Here is a 19,695-nt window from a genome sequence, read left to right as displayed (position 1 = left end):
AGGCGGCCTGCGCGAGTGGCGCCCCGTGTGACGTCACTGCGCGGCGCCGGCGGAGCCGCGCTGCCGCCATGGCCGACATGGCGGATCTGTTCGGCAGCGACGCGGACTCGGAGCCGGAGCACAAAGGTGAGGGCGGCTTCTCGCGCTCTCTCTCTCCCTCCATCCCTCCCTCCCTTACTCCGTCCGGGCGCTCCCGCCGCGGGCTGCGCCGCCCGCCCCGCCTCTGCCGCGGCCCCCGAGCGCGGGGGCAGGGATTGAGGGAGGGAGCGGCGCGGAGCCGCGGGCCGGGCTCCGGTGCCTGCAGGGAAGGTTGTTCCGCCGCAGCCGAGTTCTGAAACAGTGGAACACCTGGTTTACGTCCCTGACGTTTAAATAATTCTCGTACGCGTTCCTGTAAATTGCTTTTCAAGGCAGGTGTCCTTTTATTTTCCTGTTGGAAACCGCACTTACTAGCCTCGGCAGTGAGGAGTAGCTCCATTGTCATAAACCTTCCTGGGGAGATGACTTGAATTAAATACAGAGTGACAATTTTGGATTTGCAGGATCTTAGAAGCCGCGTCTGTTTAGTTACTTGTTCAAGCCCTCACTATTTCAGTTGTTACCTTCGTTTGTGTAATTCTTTATTCTTTCTACAGTTTCAGAGTCTTAGATCACAGCTTGTGGTTTGAAACTTTTTGGGTCATTGATAATTTTCCATTGTGCCTTTTGGCTGTGCTTTTATTAGCAGCCATTTTATTTTACTATTCTCTCTAACTTTGTTGATCTTGTTGGCCGTTCTCTGTAGGTTCGATTATGTGTTTGGGGTTTTTGTTAAAGCAATGCGTACACATTCTCGGAGAGGCATCCTGACTGCTGGTGGTGTTTGTTTTGCAGACTCCGATTCCGGCTCGGATTCCGATTCGGAGCAGGAGAACGCCGGCTCTGGGAGCAACGCCTCCGGCAGTGACAGCGACCAGGAGGACGACAGGGAGGCGGTAAAACCCAGCAACAAGGAGCTGTTCGGGGATGACAGCGAGGACGAAGGGGCATCCCACCACTCGGGGAGTGACAACCACTCCGAGAGATCCTACAACCGCTCCGAGGGCTCGGGGCACGAGGACAACGAGCAGTCGGACGGGGAGCAGCACAGCGCGTCCGAGGCCGCGCACGACGACGACGAGCACGGCTCCGAGGAGGGCAGCCATCGCTCCGAGGGAGACGGCTCCGAGAAAGCACACTCCGAGGATGAGAAGTGGGGCAAGGAGGACAAAAGCGATCAGTCGGATGATGAGGAGAGGCAGCAGAACTCTGACGATGAGGAGAGACAGCAGAACTCTGACGATGAGGAGAAGGTGCAGAACTCGGATGAAGATGAAAGGCCACAGGTGTCTGATGATGAGGAAAGACTGCAGAACTCAGATGAAGAGAAAATGCAGAACTCTGATGATGAGGAAAGGCCACAGGCCTCTGATGAGGAGAAGATGCAGAACTCTGACGATGATGAAAGGGCCCAGCGGTCTGAGGAGGAGAAAATCCAGAACTCTGATGATGAGGAAAGGGCCCAGCACTCCGATGAGGAGGAGCAAGAGCACAAATCTGGTAGGAAATGAATACAGAAATAATGATTTGCTGCTGTTTTGCTCTCTCTTTATTTATATCTTTCTTTTTGTTCACATTGGCCTGAAAAGATTGAAGCTTCAATGTAAGGGCATTGATTTCATAGTTTTTAACTATAGTCATCTTTGCGATTTTTTTTTGATGCAGCACTTTCAGAGCCTATTAATAGAGAGGAATTTTTAAATTTGTGGACCAAAATTTTTAATTTGCTGAGAATAATTCTGCTCCTTAGTAGAGTCTGCAAGGGGCAGCGACAGTGAGGATGAAGTTCTGCGAATGAAGAGGAAGAAACCAATTGCATCAGATTCAGAAGCAGAGAGTGACACAGAAGGACAGAAAGGTAAATGCTGGGGAGGTTTGTGGGGTTTTGGGTCCTTTCATCCTCCTCTTGAGCCTGCCATTCATCAGCCACAGGCCTTGGTAGAATTGGTAGCGTTTGCTGTATGGTGCCATGGAAATAACCAAACAGACAGCAGGAATTCTGTGTGGGATGCACATGCTGATCCTCTCCACATAGCTCTGTCAAGTTTTCTCTTCTGCAAATATTCTTTCATCCATTGTTTCTGAAAGATATGAAAAATGGTTCCTGTAATCAGAGCAGCCCAGAGAACCTGTACTATGATTTGTGGTGGTTTAGCTGGCTGAGAAAGAGGTGTTTATTTTCTGTGAAGTAAAACCTCCAAAATGCATAATGCAATTTCTTTACTTCTGTTCAGTTACTTATACTCTTCTGTTGCCATTTTTCAACTTGATTTCCTTATTTTATAAATAAATCTTGCATTAGGGCTGTGTGTGCATATATATGTGTGGTTTAAAATTGTAATTTTTCTGCTGAAGAGCATGCAGATGTCATGGACCTGTTTGGAGGTGCCGATGACATTTCCTCAGGGAGTGATGGAGAAGACAAGCCACCAACCCCAGGACAGCCCATTGTGAGTGGACTTGACTTTATTTAATTACCATGCCATGGCACTCTGAAATGCAGAACACCAATTGAATTGGGTCATATTCTAGGGAAAAAAAAGAGTAGTGACGTTTAATAACATTACAAATAATTTTGTCCCAGCTGAAAGAATTATTAAAATTTTATACATAACAATATCAGATTTAATCTGCTTTCCCCCATCCCTGCTCCACTTTTTGAACTTCAAAAAAATATAAAGAATAGTTTGATTGCTACCAAATAAAATATATAGCTGTCTTTGGTACCTTATTGCAGCTATTTGAGAAATACTTTTGTTTTTATGATAATTTTTCATCTTTTGTTGATAATAGATAAAAATACCTTCTTTAATTTGGTAGAAAATGTCCCCCAGTCTCCAGTGCTCAGCCAACTCTGTTGGCTCCTTTGCTGTTTTTTATTGTCTTTGGTCTCTTGAGTTTGCACTGGTGCTTGAAGTCACTTTAAGTGCCACATGACAATGCTGAGGTGAATTCCTTTCAATGAAAATGCCTGAATTCTTTTATCCAAATCTTCCTGACCTCTCTGTGCCTATGAATGACTTTTCTTTAAGCAAAATGTAATTATTAGAACAGCAGTAGCCAGATAGATTTTTTTCACTTATGCTACTGTTCTTTTTTTTTCACTAGGATGAGAATGGGCTGAGTCAAGAGCAGCAGGAAGAAGAGCCTATTCCAGAGACCAGAATAGAAGTAGAAATACCAAAAGTAAACACAGACTTGGGTAATGATTTGTATTTTGTGAAGCTGCCCAACTTCCTCAGTGTGGAGCCCAGGTAATTGCACATTACATATAGGATTGATAAAGTCTTCTAGTGTTTTTGTTTAGTATGTGTTTACCCTATTTAAAGTTGTTGACATTAAGATGCAATTTTTGGTTGTAATTAGTTAATAATAATGGCTGTTGTTTTCTAATTAGGTAATTTTATTATGAAGGTAGGTTTCAGCTTGGTTGAATAACTTATTGTCTGCAAAAACCAGACAAAAATGTGGTTTAATTGAAAGCACATGCTATCAGTTGAACTGTAAGCATAAGTTTAGGCTCTCAGAGATGTGAAAGGTGAATGCACTGACCCTTATGCATTTTCCAGTGATTAAAAACATCATTTGGAATTTCAGAATAAGGCCTTTTTTGTTCCTGTATGTTAAAGGTACTATTTATGAAGAGGCTGGTTACTTGGATTAATTTTCTTAGAAGAATAAAGAATGTGTTGTAAAATTTGTTGCAGACCTTTTGATCCCCAGTATTATGAAGATGAATTTGAAGATGAGGAGATGCTTGATGAGGAAGGTAGAACTAGGTTAAAACTCAAGGTATAGTATTAATTTTCCTTTCTCTTTTACACTCACCTAGGCACTTTCCTTCATAGTCTATTTCACATCTTTTGGAGTGATGTTTTGAGTTTTCAGATTATGAAAGTGTAGGCACTGAGGAAAGTTGATCTGTTTTAGTCATAAATTTTTTAAAAGCTTGATAGCTGCATTTCACCTATAAAAGCAATACTTTTCACCTTTATTTCTCTTCTTTGTGCCACAAATTATCAAGCCTTTCTAACTGCAATTCTTGACCTATATAGAGTGTATTTTACTACAGTAATCCTTAACAGCTAGAAAAACTGTTTTGTTTTTTCCCCTACAGGTAGAAAACACAATACGATGGCGGATGCGACGAGATGAGGAAGGAAATGAGATCAGAGAAAGTAATGCAAGGATAGTTAAATGGTCAGATGGAAGGTTAGTTTGCACCCTTTGTTACTGAAGTAATGCAGTTATTCTTGCACTGACATGCAAAATTGGAAGGTCAGCAAACTCTGACATCAGTTCTGCACAGTACAAATTATTTTAGTCTCAGTGCTTTGAAAGGTTTATGCTCTGCATAGTTTAGATTGAAATATAATTATTGGCTAGATATAAAAAGGAAGCATGAATGCTTTCTCCATTTAGAAATGAGGCAGAAAAACAGACTGCAGTGGCTTTATCAAGTAACTGATGTGGGAATCTCTTTTAAGCATGTCCCTCCACTTGGGCAATGAGGTCTTTGACGTGTACAAGGCGCCGCTACAAGGAGACCACAATCATTTGTTCATCAGACAAGGGACAGGCCTGCAAGGGCAGGCTGTGTTCAAGACCAAGTTAACCTTCAGGTAAACTGCTGTTCCATATCAAATGTTGATACTGTTTTTGCAATTAAGTGTTGTTACTAGTGTATAAAGATTAGATATACCAGTTTGTAAAGCTTCAGAGTTTCACTGGTTAGTAAGAATGTGCTATTTTCTAAACTCACTTTTTCAGTAAGATTTATCCTACATTAGGTGTCTAAGTTGGGAATGTTAATGTGCCATTTCCTGCATTATGTAGGCTACATATAGGTTTTTTGTATACATGTATTAATTTGCAGTTTTACATGCAAGTCCTCATTTGAGTCAGAAAATTATTACTATTCCCTGAAATTAATCTTTTGTCTGAGGTACACTTGCTATCAAGATGGCAACTGCTTCTTGAGATATTGATGTGAACTTTGAGGAGGATGTATCTTTAGGTTGATAAAGGTCAAAGGTTGTAGGATTCTAGCATCATTAAGGGTAAAAAAGGCCTTAGAGATCTTTGAGTCCAACTATTAATGGCTGGACTGGTGATTTTTCTGAGAGACTTGCTGTCTCCAGTAGCTGTTACAGTGCACATAAATACTTTTTAAAAAGGGTTGATGCTTTTACTTCTGTGCAGATGAATCTCTGAATTCTAAAGTGCTGGTCCTACCATTGTCTTGAAAATGGATATATTCCTTAAAGAAGTTTTTAACCCCTAGCAATTTTTTACCAGGCCACACTCTACAGACAGTGCCACTCACAGGAAGATGACTCTGTCTCTGGCAGACAGATGTTCAAAGACCCAGAAAATTCGTATTTTGCCAATGGCAGGCCGTGATCCAGAGTCTCAGCGCACAGAAATGATCAAGGTATTGTGGCATGGTGATCTGCTGGTTTAATCTTAATTAACACAACTGTAATAGAGGTGTGAATTTTGAATGTTTTTGAATGTTTTATGATTCATGAAAAACAGTAATGTTTTGGTGTTTTAAGCAAGAATTCCAAGCCATGGGTGTGGCTTGCTGAAGCTGTCAGATGACAAAACAAGGAGAATATTTGCAGCCTTTGCATTGCTGTGTAAAAAGCTACAGTAGGATATGAGAATAATGATTCTACAGGTGCTCTTGAGGTGGTTTGGGGTTTTTTATCCCTGAGTTCATTGCTTGTGTGCTTGGGCAGAAAGAAGAGGAGAGGCTGCGGGCGTCCATCCGCAGGGAGTCGCAGCAGCGGCGCATGCGGGAGAAGCAGCACCAGCGGGGGCTGAGCGCCAGCTACCTGGAGCCCGACCGCTACGACGAGGAGGACGAGGGGGATGATGCAATCAGTCTGGCAGCTATCAAAAACAGATACAAGGGTGGCATCAGAGGTAATCATAAACCTTAACAGCATGTCATTAAGGCCTGTGTGATCCAGACAGGGTAATTGCACAGGAGAGCCCTGGTGAGATAGGATTTTACAAGTTCGTTCAATATGTGAAGAGACGTTAATTCAGTTTGTATAAGTTTATTTTGTTTACTCTGGACTTAGCTTCAGCAAACATTTTGTGGCACTAAATATAAGACATTTTTAATATTCTCTCTTCCACACCAGTTTCAGATAAACATGTTTGGCTTTTTATTTTTTTCTGGAATGTGCAGAGGAACGTGCTAGAATCTACTCTTCTGACAGTGACGAAGGCTCAGATGAAGATAAAACCCAAAGACTACTCAAGGCTAAGAAACTTAATAGTGATGAGGTAAGAGAAGGACTTTGTTCTTAAGCTGCTCATTTTTAATGAGAAACATTTCCTTCACTAAATCTAGTGTTTAAACTTGGGACTTCTGTGGTTTCATTTACGCCATGATGAATGATTTATTTGACTTGGCATGCTTTCCATGGTAATTAATCACCAATTTCTTATGCACTGCATTAGTTCACAGACCTGAGTGATTCCCAAAGGAGGACACTATTGTTATTGCTGATTTAAAGATGGAAAAATTTATGCAGTTATGTAAAATGAATATACCAAAATTATTCAAGGAGTAATATTGGAATCCTAGTGCAGTGTTACCTAAGTTACATGGTCCTCTCCTGTTTATTATGGAAATAGTGGAAGCATTTTCACATAATATTTCTGCTCTTTTCAAATAGAAGAGTTAAAAAAACTGAGTTAAAAAGACCTCTTGTCTATTGCTAAACATACATTTTCCATCACCCCAGGATTGTCTGAAACATTGGGCCCTGATCATATTAGCTGTTAGCTATAGCAGTAGTTCTGTTTCCTAATCTAAAATGGTGATTTATTGGTTTGTAATTTATGACTGCTGGGTCTTTATTAAATGAGTTTTTGTGAACATTGCATTTGAGGTTTAGTTCAAGTCTGTCACTGCTGATACAGCCCTGCAGTGTTACACAAGGAGTAAGCTGCTCTCATTTTCATTTCTGTACTGTGTTTCCTGTAAAGTCCCTGGGAGGCCTCACTCCCCAGCCCCTGGGTGTTTTCTGTGTGCTGAATGCAGGTTCTGGGTGCTCTTACAGAGCCAGCTGAGTTACTTGCGCTAACTGGCATTGTAATGTCAAGTGGAATTAGTAAAAATTAGTTTAGTCTTCTAAAGACATAGACTCCTGGCTTTTTATTATACATCAGAAAAATGTAATATATCAGAGAGTATAACAGCCATAGTGAGCCATGTAGACAAAAGTGTAATTTTGTGAATCCCGTGAGCATTTGTTAGTAGAAATTGAATTGTTTATTTTTAAGGCTCTTACTAGATGTGTTAGTTCATGATACAGCAATGTGAGGACTTGTCAGTTCCCTTCTCTCAGAAGAAAAGGTCTAATCAGCAGCATTTCTCTGCAGCTTGAGGAGCTGCAGCCTCCATTTTAGAGTGGCTGGAAGGTGATGCTGCTCTGGGGCCTCGGAGTGGAGCTGCAGAGCCACAGAAAGCCCGGCGGTGCTCGGGTTCCTGTGCTCAGTGCCCGCAGGGGGAGCGTGTGCGCTGCCCGCCCACACACGGGCAGCTCTGGCTTCCTCGTACACTCCCTTGCTTCCACCTGCTGCCAGTCAGCAGCACAGCACAAATCTCGGTGCTGATAGCAATTTGTTACCATTACTGCAAGTGTCAGTCTGTTATTAATAATGTACTTTATCACCACACAGCAAGTAGTTTCACTGTTGCTGCAGTTAATGGGGATATTCTGCTGCACAGGAAGATGACTCACTGAACAATAGCCCAGCTAGGTTACAAGGGAATGTTTGTTCTGAGGAAGAAGTTATCATTGAGATTCCCACCCCTGTTAATTTCTGTTTTCCCTGCTTAAAATTCCTTTGTAACTGCGATTCTCCCGGTACTGAACACATTCATATAGAATCAAATACTCTGGATAAATAATTGATCCTTGGAGTTCTGAAACACTATAGTTCTAGAACTCAATCTTTCCTCCTTAAAATCCAAGCAAGTTGCTTAAAAAAAAAACAAATGAAAAACCAAACCCACACTTCCAAAACCAACAAATGGAAAAAGGGATTAGGTTACTTAGGCCTGAGAGTATTTTTAAAGATACACTTCTTTTTCAACAATAGTTTAGTTACCACTCGTTCCTCATGTCACTTTGGATGAGTTTTGCATGAACAATTTGTGATTTAAAATGTTGTTTGGAAGGATGATTCAAACTGAACTGGTGGAAATGTACATGGAGCAAAAATCAACCTTTTGGCTCCATGACCTAAAAACTGAAGATCAGCCCTATAAAATTCTTTATGGTATTTCTTGTAAGCAGGTAATTAACTCAGTGATTTGAGTTCCTTTGACCAGCTCTTTGCAGCCTCATAAACTATAAACTGTTACATTTCTTGGACTGTTGATTCTGAGTGCCAGTGACTCCTCCTGATTTTTTTTCTTTATGCCAGAGAGCAGTTAGTTTAGTTTTGTCTTTCTGATGAGCAAAATGCCTGCCCACTTCCTGAATTCCTTCTTTGCTTCAGTAGCTCTGATTCAGATCATATAGGTATAAATAGTTTTCAGCAAAGCTGCAGGGGCTGCCTGAAGGGAATGTGTCTGTGTGCTGGAGAACCATTGCTCATGAGAGCTGCTGAGAGTGCCCTCACATGCTGTAAATGCAGAGAATGCAGAGAGGGGCTCTGTGCATGCCCTGCTCAGGCAGAGCAGGTGTGGATGCAGGGCCAGCAGGGGGATGGACCCTCCTGCTCTGGGGTGTGACACTGGGAGCAGCCACGCAGTGCTGAGGGTGAGGACTGGCACAGAACCAGCCCTGCTTCATGTAGCACAGAATGGAAAAACTAGAGCTAGTAAGGTCTTTTTGTTGTTGTTCTGTGTTTTTCCTACTTTAGCTGGAAATATGGTGGTTTATTTTTGTCCTTTTTTGCCTTTAGGAAGGTGAACCTTCTGGAAAGAGAAAAGCAGATGATGATGACAAAGCAAGTAAGAAGCCTAAGAAATATGTGATCAGTGATGAAGAGGAGGAGGATGATGATTAATATTAAGGAAGCGCAGCAGTTGATTTTTTTTGTTGTTGTTTTTTCTATATATATGTTTATATATATTGTACAGTTCTGTTAGAACACAGATGTAAGTAACCATAAGGGGCTTATTTTGATAAAGGAAAATCCCTAAGTCTGTGTTTCTGGTGTGAATAAAGTTTTTTTGACTTCCTTTGACTCTTTGAGAGTTTTGTCTCATTGAAGCAAATGTTGCACCAGGGATCATCACAGTGCTGATTTTAATCTTGCACAGTGCATTTGAGTTTTGAAAACTGTAGTAGCTGGTTACCAAGTAAATTGGTCATTAACTTAGTGAGTTCATTAGGAGAAGCCATGCTAATCTCTATGGAATGCTTCAATGAGAAGTTTGCCCAACAAGGGTATGATGATAGAGCTTGCTAAGAGCACACAGTGGTACAGTACAACTCTGTTTCTTCCCTAGATATTCCTTATTTCCTGTTTACTGGACAGTACATTGCTATGCTGGTATAATTTGCTGACTGAAAATATTTCTTGCCATGTTTGAGTAAATAATTTTAACTGCATGAACTTCACAGTTTACTGATCACATAAGGCATTTATTTTTCATGCATTGTAGTTCAGAATGAATATCTGCATCTTGCCAGAGCAGTAATAATAACAACAATAATAATAGTCATGTGCTAGTGATGTAAATGTCAGAGTAAAAGCACTTGTTTCAACAAAATTGACATTTCTGCCAGCAGAGCTGGAAGTCTCCTTTAAAAGGTGAAATGAACCACAATGCAAAAAATGCAACATGACAATTGTGTCTCAGAATCCCATGTCATTCTTATGGTGCCATTTCCTCTTGTTCTGGTAAGTTTTATAAATGGTTTTGTTCAGCTGGGACGTCACTGGAGAAGAATGTTCTAGACAGAACCATTGCTGTGTTTACACTTTGTTTAAACACCTTATTTGACAATGTAATACCAGCTGTAAAACAGTAGAAGAAATAGCTGAACCTTTCCACTCTTTCTTTCAGAGATGAAACGCCACGTGCAGTTTTTCTCACTGATGAGAGAGCATTTATGTGTTATCTGTGCTGCTCTTTTGGCTGATTTCTCACATAGTCCTGCAAGCCTGAATGTGATTTGAAGTTGAGAAAGCAGAAGTAGCTGAACTCCCCTACAAATAAGTAGGGGAGTGGTGCTGTGCAAAGTTTACGATGTGGATTTGTGTTACATAAGCTGAAATAAAATAGCTGGTAGTTATTGAAGAGGGACTGGTCCCCATCTCTCCTGCCAAACTGAATTTGGCTTTTTTTCTAAATCAGAAGGGAGAAAGTGCCTCAGTGAGCGTTCTGTTTGTGACATTCCCTGGCTCTTTGAGCTTCCAACCTGGACATGTTGCTTTTCTCACCTTTAGCTAGGATAGTTGTTTTCCACAGTGCTCTGCCTCCATGCCTGTCTGGAAGGCACAGGCGTGTTCTGGCTGCAGAGCACAGAGCTGTGCGTGTGCTAGTGTATTCTGCTGAGCAGCTGTCTGCAGTGGGGACTGTGAGTAAGAGAAGGTGAAAACTTTCATCTTGGAAGTCTGAGTGCCTGAGAAACTATTTCTTGTCTTTTTTATACTTAAATACTTATCTGAGAGTTTCTGTGCCCCTTTAATGTGCAGATAAAGTCCCCAGCTGCTGGAATTTTGACCCTGTAATCCTCTTAGTTTAGACCTCTGCTGGGAGAGTGGTTCCTTACATGAGGTTACCTGGGCTCCACTGGTAACCTCCTCAGGAAGAAGCCAGCTGTTTAGGAAGGGACTCATTCTATATGGATGTGAAATGCTGTAGTTTCACATAAAAGCCTCCCAGATACCTCTAAACCAACAAATTTGGCATATGGAAATACAGCATCATTTCACTGGTAATGTGTTTACTTTTATAACAGTTTAATGGAAATGTTGGCTATTTTTATTTTCACTACACTCCTAAGAGTGAAAATGTTTTAATCACTTTCGTAAGTTTGATGCTGACTAAGCCTTTACTAAGTAAGTGGTCCACTTTAGCTTCCAAAAATGAGGCTTTTTGTGGATTACAAAGATGAAAAGAAGTCATTTTTTACACTGTCGTCTTTTGTAAATTGCTCTTTTAAAGTCTTATTTAAATGTGGACTTGAAGAAAGTGTTTTCTCAGCTTAAATTGGTTTAACAATCATCTTGTAATTAAAGTCACTTGAATGAACTTAGCCTTATCCCCAGTGTTATTTCAGTTGTGGGTCTAATGTATGGTTTCATTTAACTTGAAGACAGCTTTTGCTCTCCCTTTTCCCAGCCTCCCAGTCTGCCTGGTGATGGAATGAGGTTCATAAAGCCTGTTTTAGTGTCTGGTGAGTACTTGTGGTGGCTGGGTGAAAGATTCAGGTGTGCTGCAGGGTGTCCAGAGAGCTCAGCCCTGACCTCGCCCTGCCTGAGTGGGCACTGCTGTGAAAGCAAAATATCCCTGCAAGGTAGGAGGGGGGCAGACTCCCTGAGGAAATGAGTTTTCTCCTTCCTAAGTAGGATGTGCAAATGAAGCTTTCTTGGGAAGAAAGGCAAGTATCTCCAGTGGAAAGTACAGAATTTATTACTGGATGTTCTGTAAAGTTATCAGCACAAAATGCTCTTTATTTCAGCACTCAGTGCAGTGTGCAGTTACAGGCTGTGCCTGCTCTGTGTCATTTCAGGTCTGCACTGAAACCTTTCCAGAAATTTGCCAAGCAAGCCAGGAAGCAGCAGCACAGCTGCACAGGGCAGGTTTGAAAAGGGCCTGGCAGAGCCCAGGGCTGTCACAGGGAGCAAGCCCTGGCACTGGGATGTCCTGGGAGTTTGTGCAGCCTTCAGGTCAGGGAAGAGCAGCCCATAGGCATTGCTACCCACTGACCCAAAGTATTCCATCATGGAATTACATCTTCAAATAAACCCAAGGGCACTTCCTCCTCTTGCAGTCATGGGTAGAGGGAATATATAAGGAATATGTTGACTTTTATCTTGACAGGCAGCTAATTTGATCTGGCTGCCCTTGCTGTAGACATGCTGGGTAGGATGTTGCTGTGAATAAAAGTGGTGGCTGGGTATTAAAATAGCCACATCTAATTTTAAATATCCTTAATTCCAGTAGGATGAAAAATAGATGGGGCAGGGGAATGAATATTCAAAGATATCAGGTGTTGTCCTGCAGTGACCGAATGAGCTCCAGAGTTTTCTGCAGCTCTAACTACCCTGTTCTTATCACAGAGGTAACATCTGTGCATCTGTTTAGGTCATTTATGGTGCTTGTCTGGTTGATGATTAGGTTTGTGTCTGCTGTGACTGGTTAGGTAATGTTTTCCCAGGATCTCCACTTGCAAATGGCGGGGTTTGTTTTAGGATGAGGGCTGTAGGGAGCTCCTTCAGCCGGGCTCCTCCTTGCCTCAGCTCACATCGGGTGCTGCAATCAGCTCAGCCCTCTGCACTGTGCTCTCCCATCTCCTCAGGGCCTGCAGTTTTCTGGAAGCAGTGGGTTCACAGCTGCCCTGGGTGGAGGCTTTTCTGTTGTGAGCTGTGACTGATGTGCTGTTTTCACAGCAGTGTCAGGACACGAGGAATTAAGAGCAAAGCCTTGGAAGTTTCACACCTGAGCCCTTGCTGAGACCCTTGTTGGCACTGAGCTCTGGGAAGCTCCTCAGAACAGGTCCTTACTTCAGAAGGCTGATTTATTATTTTATGATATATAAAATATTAAAAGAAAATGATATATTAAAACTATACTAAAAGAATAGAAGAAATTATTTCATCTGAAAGCTAGAAAAGAAAGAAAAAGAATGATAAAATCTTGTGGCTGCTCACAGCCTCGACACAGGTGGTTGTCACTGGTCATCAAGTAAAAACAATTTCACATGCTGGGTAAACAGTTCTCTAAATCACATTCTAAAGCAGCAAAACATGGAGAAACTGAAGCTTTTCAGCTTCTCAGAAGAAAAAATCCTAACAAAACGATTTTTCATAAAATATGTCCGTGACATGTGAGTGAGTCAAAATTCGTCCCCTCATAAGGAGGGATTGGTTTTTATGAATACCATTCCCAGGTTTTTCATATCTATCTATCTATCTATCTATCTATCTATCTATCTATCTATCTATCTATCTATCTTAATATGTATTATATATACAAATATATACATATATATATATATACACACACACACACATATATATACATATATATATATATATATAGAATGTGTATTTTCCACATCTCATGTCTCTCATGGTCAAAACTTCCTTTAAATCTACAGATGAAGATACATACTGGACATGACTGCAAAGTGACCACATTTAAACTGAGAACATTTCACTAATCTGTGGATATGTTACCCTTTTGCAAATCCTGTTTGATCTCTCAGAAATAAATAGGATTATTCTGGCTCTCAGACTTTCTCAAACACTGAACTTGAGTAGCTGCTGGCATACAGCAGGCAGCACCACATATGTGGTGTTCTGTTGAAGATTTAGTCCTGCCACAGCACAAATTTCTAGATACTGGGAAAATAAATTTCTGAATGCTGCACTGCCAGTTTGAAGACTTGAGTCACTTTGTAATTTGGCCCTTTGCTGGACATCAGGGCTGCTGTTTTCCTGTTATTTACTGCCTCTGCTCCTGTTTTTTCTTGGGACAGCTTTCCCTTCAGTTAGCCAGCAAAATTTTTGAGTAAGCTGGATTATCTGAGATTTTTCAAGCCATTTAAATGTCCTTAATACATGTGCAATGACATTTATTAGGGGCATTCTGGATTTCCATGATGGGAATTACATAAATGTGCAAAGCATTGTGACTGCAGTGTTCTTACAAACACACCTCTGCACAGGTCCCACACTGTGTGGAGCAGCATTTTTAAGCCTGATTTCTGGTCTGAGGTTACTTGCCAGGGATCCAGGCTTGCTGGAAGGCTGGGAAGAGGCTTCTGCTGGAAAAGCAGATGAGCTCCTGCTCATCTGTTAAGAATTGAGGCTGTGGGTTGGCAAAGGCTGGGAGTGCTGACCTGGATGTTTGGGACAGTTCACAGTTTGGGTACAGCCCTGGGTATGACAGCACTTCACATCTGACACTCACCTTCCTGCACAAAATACAATTCCCAGAGAAGCTGGAAGGAACCTTGTTTAGAGAAAAATTATTTTGAGTGTCATGGGCTCCTTTTGAGCCTCTCTTCACCTCTGTTTTTTTTTTCCCTTCCTGCCTTCCTTTCACAATTTATTAAATCTCTTCAGGCTTCCCTGGGCCAGACAGGTTTCAGCTGTTACACAACATCATCCGAGGTGTGCTGGCAGATCAGCTCTGTTGCCAGGGGTCTGGGAATGACATCTCCAGCTTTTTGACACAGTTTAGTGTCACACTTGAGTGACACTTTGTGTATTGCATGCTGGTGTATTGCATGCTGTGGGGCTGAACTCTGAGCAAACTTTCATTTTCCCCAGCAGACTGTTACTATAAAATTTTAAGAGTATATTGCCTTTCCAGAGTTATTAGAGATTTTAGGTAGATTGGCTCTTCAAAAGACTTTGATCTTGAACAAGTCCAGCTTTTAGCTTCTTCTTACACCACGTCATTTCCAAAACCTGAAAAGCTTTAAGATTAAAGGAAACCTGAAATTAAATAGATGGGGAAAGCCTTGTTTTGGAAGCAGGGAGGGGGCAGAACTCCCTGTGCAGGTGTTTGATCTCACAGAGGGGCTCTGCTGGGTGAAGGGTTGGTTTTCTGGGTCTGAATGAGTGTGCAGCTGCCTTCTGCAGGACCCAGGGCCAGAGCCTGCAGAGGAGGCTGCAGACAAGGCTCACACAGGCAGAATGTTATTTCTTGCACTTCAGAAAATGTGGCAATTAATGAAGAGTGGGCTGACAAATTTAAAAAAAACCAACAAAACCCAGGCATGCCCTGGCTTTCTCTAAATACCTAATTACCCAGAAGTACACAAGTTGTCTGCCAGAAGGATGTGTTTTTCAAGTCGTTATTCCAGATGGTTCTTTCCAAGCCATATAAATATATGTGGTTTAAAAGTGGCAATAAGGAAGGCTATAAAATAAACTGAAAATTTGCATTAAAGGAAAAAAAAAAGGAAAAAGAGGAATACATACTAATGCAATTTAGGCTGACAAAAAAAGCCTGTGTTCAGCAAGGAAGGTGTGAGGTCTGTGCCTGTGCCCGCAGCTCTGAGCTCGGGCAGGGAGTGTGCAGCTCCCGTGCAGCTCCAGCAGTGCCTGCCTCCATCACCCACAGCTCCATCCTCCGCCCAGGCTGTGCTCACCTGAGCTGCTGATCCTGCAGCCAGGGCTGCGCTCCTGCTCTGGAGTGTCTGGCTGCTGCCTGAGCTTTCTCAGGCTGGGTGTAATTCTATTCTGCTCCTTTATGGGAAGGGTCCTGGGAGCTGTGAGCAGTGCTGGGGTTTGCCTTTGGGGCCATGGTGTGGCGTGGCAGGGCCTTACAAACCCTGTAAAGGTTTAGAAAGCAGGAAAATGCTTGCTGAGATGTAGAGAGCAGCAAATCTCTAGAGCCAGAACTCTGCAGTACAGAGTGCCCTGGCCATTGGGTTGCTTGGCACAAAACACCAGTGGGTTTAAGTTCATAGAAAAATAGGTTTGCACATGACCTCTGTCCTCTGAGACAGGGTAAACTCAAGTAAGCTTTTCTGACAGATTTTAACCTGTGATTTCACAGTGCTGATTGTGCTGTTTAGCTGTCTCCTGTGCCCCAGAGGTTTTCTGAGCTCACCTTTTGCTATGGCTTCAGTCTGGACATTTTCTGTGTTTTGTAAACAAGGCAGGGCTGCAATTTACACAGCTGCTTTTTGAGCATTTCCTAAATGTGGTGGCATCTCTGTCATTCAGTTGTGGACCACCAAGCACTTGTCAGCTCCCATTTGCTCAGAGCCCTGGGTTATTCCTGCTTCTGGAAAAATAAAGGTGCCTTTAGGCCTTACAAGGGGAAGTTCTGCTGTCTGTCTGTATGTGGGGAGTCTGTTTTGTGAAGATGAAGGAAGGCTGCACATTGCATGAGGTCATTTGGAGGTGGGAGATGAAATATCCTTGTGCTTTAGTGTGACCTTGATAATGCACTGGCAGAGCTTTGATGTGCAAAGCTGAGATTGCTGCTTTGGGCCAGCTGTAACCAGTTCATGTTGCTGTTTGTCAGTTTGAGGGTTTCAGAAGGGAACAGGACAGATTAGGAGAGAGCAGCACAGAAAACTCTTGTCACTGGGCAGCTTTCTGGTTCTTGTGACTGGTTTCCATAGCAGGGAATAGGCAGCTTTGGTTAAACCTGTTACGTGTGACTCTGTTGTGCTCCAGAAGGATTCCTGCAGCACTGAGCAGTGTCAAAGCTCCTGTGCCAGAGGGAGTGGGTGTTGTGCCAGGCTGTTTGTGCCCAGAGGAGCTGCTCTGGCAGTGAAGGGCAGCTGGCAGCTCTCCTGCCTCGTCATGTGTGCTGGCAGCAGCTCCTGGGCTGATGCACCTCCCCAAAACACCCTGCTGGGCCAGGCTGGGCCCCATGCACCCCAGAGGGACCCAGGGGACACGGTGAGATCCCTTCTGCACGGCTGGGGCATTGCTCTGTGAGTGATGGATGAGTGATGCAGTGACTGACTCTCACAATAATGCACAAATATCATGGATATGGATTAAGACAAGCTTATAGATTTATAGCTATGATTGACTCACAATTAATGCACAAATATAATGTATATAGGTTAAGAACAGTTTCATAATTTATAGTTATGTTGTATCCCTTGTGTGGTTATCAAGGGACAGCTGGGTTGGGACACCTGGGGGGGGCTGGCTTGTCGCTATGGAACACCTGAGCTCCAGTCAGGAACTGAGGAAGAGATCTCCACCACTGGACAGCAAAAAAGGGGATGATGAGCAGAACTTTGGGAGGGGTTAAAGGGTTGAAAAGGGAAAACCTCCATTGTGAGGGGGCTGAGCACATGGCAGGGAAAATCTTTGGCTCCCAGCGCCATAACCTTTTTACTTTATTCAGTCTTCGGTTGTATTTTTGATAAGGTTTAATAAACCTTCCTAAACTATGAAAAGTGAGTAGCTATTTCTCAGAATTCATACCAAAAATGAAGGGGATTCACGTTCTGAGCTGTAGCTCCCAGCACACATTGGGGTTTCCCTTCTCCAAACCCCTGGGGCACAGGCAGGGGCTGTTTTCCTGCCAGATCCACCACGGGGATCCCACAGGGGCCTGGGTGCCCCTGTGTTCTTTCACGTGCAGGAGAGGTTTCCAAGCCCAGTGCTGATCAGGTTGTCACCTGTCCAAGGGCAGCACTTCATGGTTTTCTTTCCTTTCCTGAAAATCTGCCCACTCTGTGCAACCAGAGTGGGGTTCCCAGCTGCCCTTTAGAGAAAGGTGGTGGCAGGAAAGGATTTCAGATTTTGTAGCAGTGAGGGGTGTCCCTGGAGAATGTTTGTAGTAGAACCTGATCATTTTGCCCTCTGCAAGTCCCAGGTGCTGTTTCCTGGAGGGGTGGCCCATGGAAATTCCACCTGTGTGGATGTGGGCAGCCCTTGTGGCACAGCAGCTCCTGAGTGGCCTCGGGGGGTACCAGGGCAGCTGTGCCCCATCCCAGGGCCCTTTCTGTGCCTCCTCACTGCATTTCCCCATGGCTTTGGCTCTCTGACTCCTCTGCAGGACTCAGTACGCGTACGTGTGGTAAATTCTGAAATGAAGTGTGTATTTAGCAAGGGTTTTAGCATGCTTAAAAAATAATGTTGTCATGTTTGTTTCCGTTTTCAGGAGCAACTCAACACCTCATTTCTCCCAGCCCCTCCTGCTCCCCCAGCCCACCAAGGTGCAGAGTTGTTCTCTCTGGCTGCTTTGAGCTGACAACAGTTAATATCACCTTTGCAAGATGCCCTGCAATGTATTTTCTTTCTGTTTCTCTTCTGCCCGGGCTCTGTTCTCCCTCACTTTGATCTACAGCTGCGCACGAGGTTATGCTGATGGAGAGAGAGCTGTGCAGGGCCAGCCAGGGTGTGCTCAGGCCCTGCTGGAGGAAGGCTTCAGTGCCTGCATTTCCATGAATTTCCATGGATTTCCACCGGCCAGGCTCAGTGGAGTGAGCATTCCATCTGGGAAATGTCCCTCCTAACCTGTGACAGCCCTGCTCCTTGTCACTGCAGCATCTGCTCTGATGGGGGCTCTTGGTTCAGCAAAAGTGATGGCAGCAGAGCTGATCAAATGCTCCAGAAATAGTTTATCACAATAAATTATTCAGCATCTGTTGGTGTTTCTTAGCACATAATGTGTGTGACCACTTGGAGGCTGGTGTGCTTCAGTGCATGTGTTTGCTGAGGGGGCTTTTCTGCTCTGCTCACCTCTGCCGCAGGTACAAAGGGGATACAGGAGGGGAAATGGCAGTCTGGAAGGTCTACTAAAGACTTGAAGTCTTCTTCAAGCAATTCCCAGTTGGAGGAAACACAAAGCTGATTTTATGTCACTTGCTTTTAATACTACTGATTTTAAGGCATGGGTCAGTCCCTGAGTTAGTGAAGCCCCACAAAAGTCACCGGGAGCTCCAGGAGCAGCCAGCAGTGAGGTGAGGATGTTCCAGCCACTGCTGCTGCCCAGGTGAGCTCAACCACACCTTGCTGCAGAGCCAGGCAGGACTTCACCACCCTGGAGAATGACCATCTCTAGGGGAGGTGGAACTCCAGTGAGAGCTTCACCCTGAGCACTGAAAATTCAGCAAATTGTCTGGAGAAGGAAGGGTTTAAAAGTCACAAGGCAAGAGCCAGATGTCTCCTGAGGTTACCTTGGTGTCACCACCCCTCACGTGCCCCACTGGAGTGGGAGTCACCAGCTCTCCACCATGGCCTGTGTAGGGAAAGCAGCCTGTGGGAGTGTTTCATGTACCAGTATTTCATGTACCAGAACGTGACTCAAGGTGCAGCTCAGTCAGTGCATGTTTTCTGTAGCAACAAAACCTTCTGACAAAACAAGCCAAAGCCACTTGACAAAGCTGTTCCTGCTCCAGCAGCCTGGGATTTTCCTCTTGTCACTGACCCACCTGTGGGGCCACAGTGTGAGTGGGAGTACTGAAATTGTCAGAGTTAAGTTTAAAACAAAAAAATCTTTTAGAACAGAGGGAAATTTGTTCCTGAACTGAGCTCCTTCACTGGGGAGCTGTATGGTCCCTCAGCATCTGATAACATTGCAAAGCAGGAGAGAGCCCTGGCTTTGCACGTGTGTCTGAGGAATCTGCCTCCACCCTGAAACCAGGGGGAGGAGAGGAGGAACTGTATTTTTGGCACAGGTTACCTTGTGTATTTACATTTTCTGCTGGGATGAATTGCCTGTAATGGTCAGACATGAGTGATTCAGTTAATTTGGGGCTCTTTTCTCATCTAGCCTCACTGCAGTGCTGCATGGGGATGCAGATCTGAGGCTGTTTAAATATTGCTTGCTTTTTCAGTGTGTCACACTCCTCCTGGCAGTGAAGCAGTGTGTAAACGTGTGTCACACTGTGTGCTGAGCCTTTGGGTTCATTGTTAGGGTAAATTTGCTGTTATTGGCTGAGCAGACCGTGCTGGAGTGCCTCAGCATCCTCA

At 43.6% G+C, this 19,695-nt stretch overlaps 1 protein-coding gene across 3 annotated transcripts; it reads left to right on the top strand.

Moving 5' to 3' along the window:
• The first annotated feature begins 8 nt into the window (after positions 1-8).
• LEO1 (LEO1 homolog, Paf1/RNA polymerase II complex component) lies at positions 9-9,300 on the top strand. Of its 3 annotated transcripts, none has more exons than XM_064722380.1 (12): positions 9-126; positions 874-1,578; positions 1,832-1,936; positions 2,434-2,528; positions 3,187-3,332; positions 3,786-3,870; positions 4,196-4,290; positions 4,566-4,700; positions 5,377-5,512; positions 5,823-6,009; positions 6,281-6,378; positions 9,016-9,300. In XM_064722380.1, exons 1-12 carry the CDS (start codon positions 69-71, stop codon positions 9,118-9,120), a joined length of 1,950 nt encoding a protein of 649 aa, XP_064578450.1. In that variant the 5' UTR covers positions 9-68; the 3' UTR covers positions 9,121-9,300. The 3 variants fall into 3 exon arrangements, with proteins under 3 accessions (XP_064578450.1, XP_064578449.1, XP_064578451.1); XM_064722379.1 differs by having other exon boundaries at positions 1,829-1,936; XM_064722381.1 differs by having other exon boundaries at positions 9,020-9,236.
• The last annotated feature ends 10,395 nt before the right edge of the window (positions 9,301-19,695 follow it).

The sequence above is a fragment of the Zonotrichia leucophrys genome, chromosome 10 (genome assembly GCF_028769735.1).
Source record: "Zonotrichia leucophrys gambelii isolate GWCS_2022_RI chromosome 10, RI_Zleu_2.0, whole genome shotgun sequence".
Classification (NCBI taxonomy): domain Eukaryota; kingdom Metazoa; phylum Chordata; class Aves; order Passeriformes; family Passerellidae; genus Zonotrichia; species Zonotrichia leucophrys.
The sequence above is the reverse complement of the archived record's forward strand: the minus strand, read 5'-3'. Positions and strand labels throughout refer to the sequence as shown.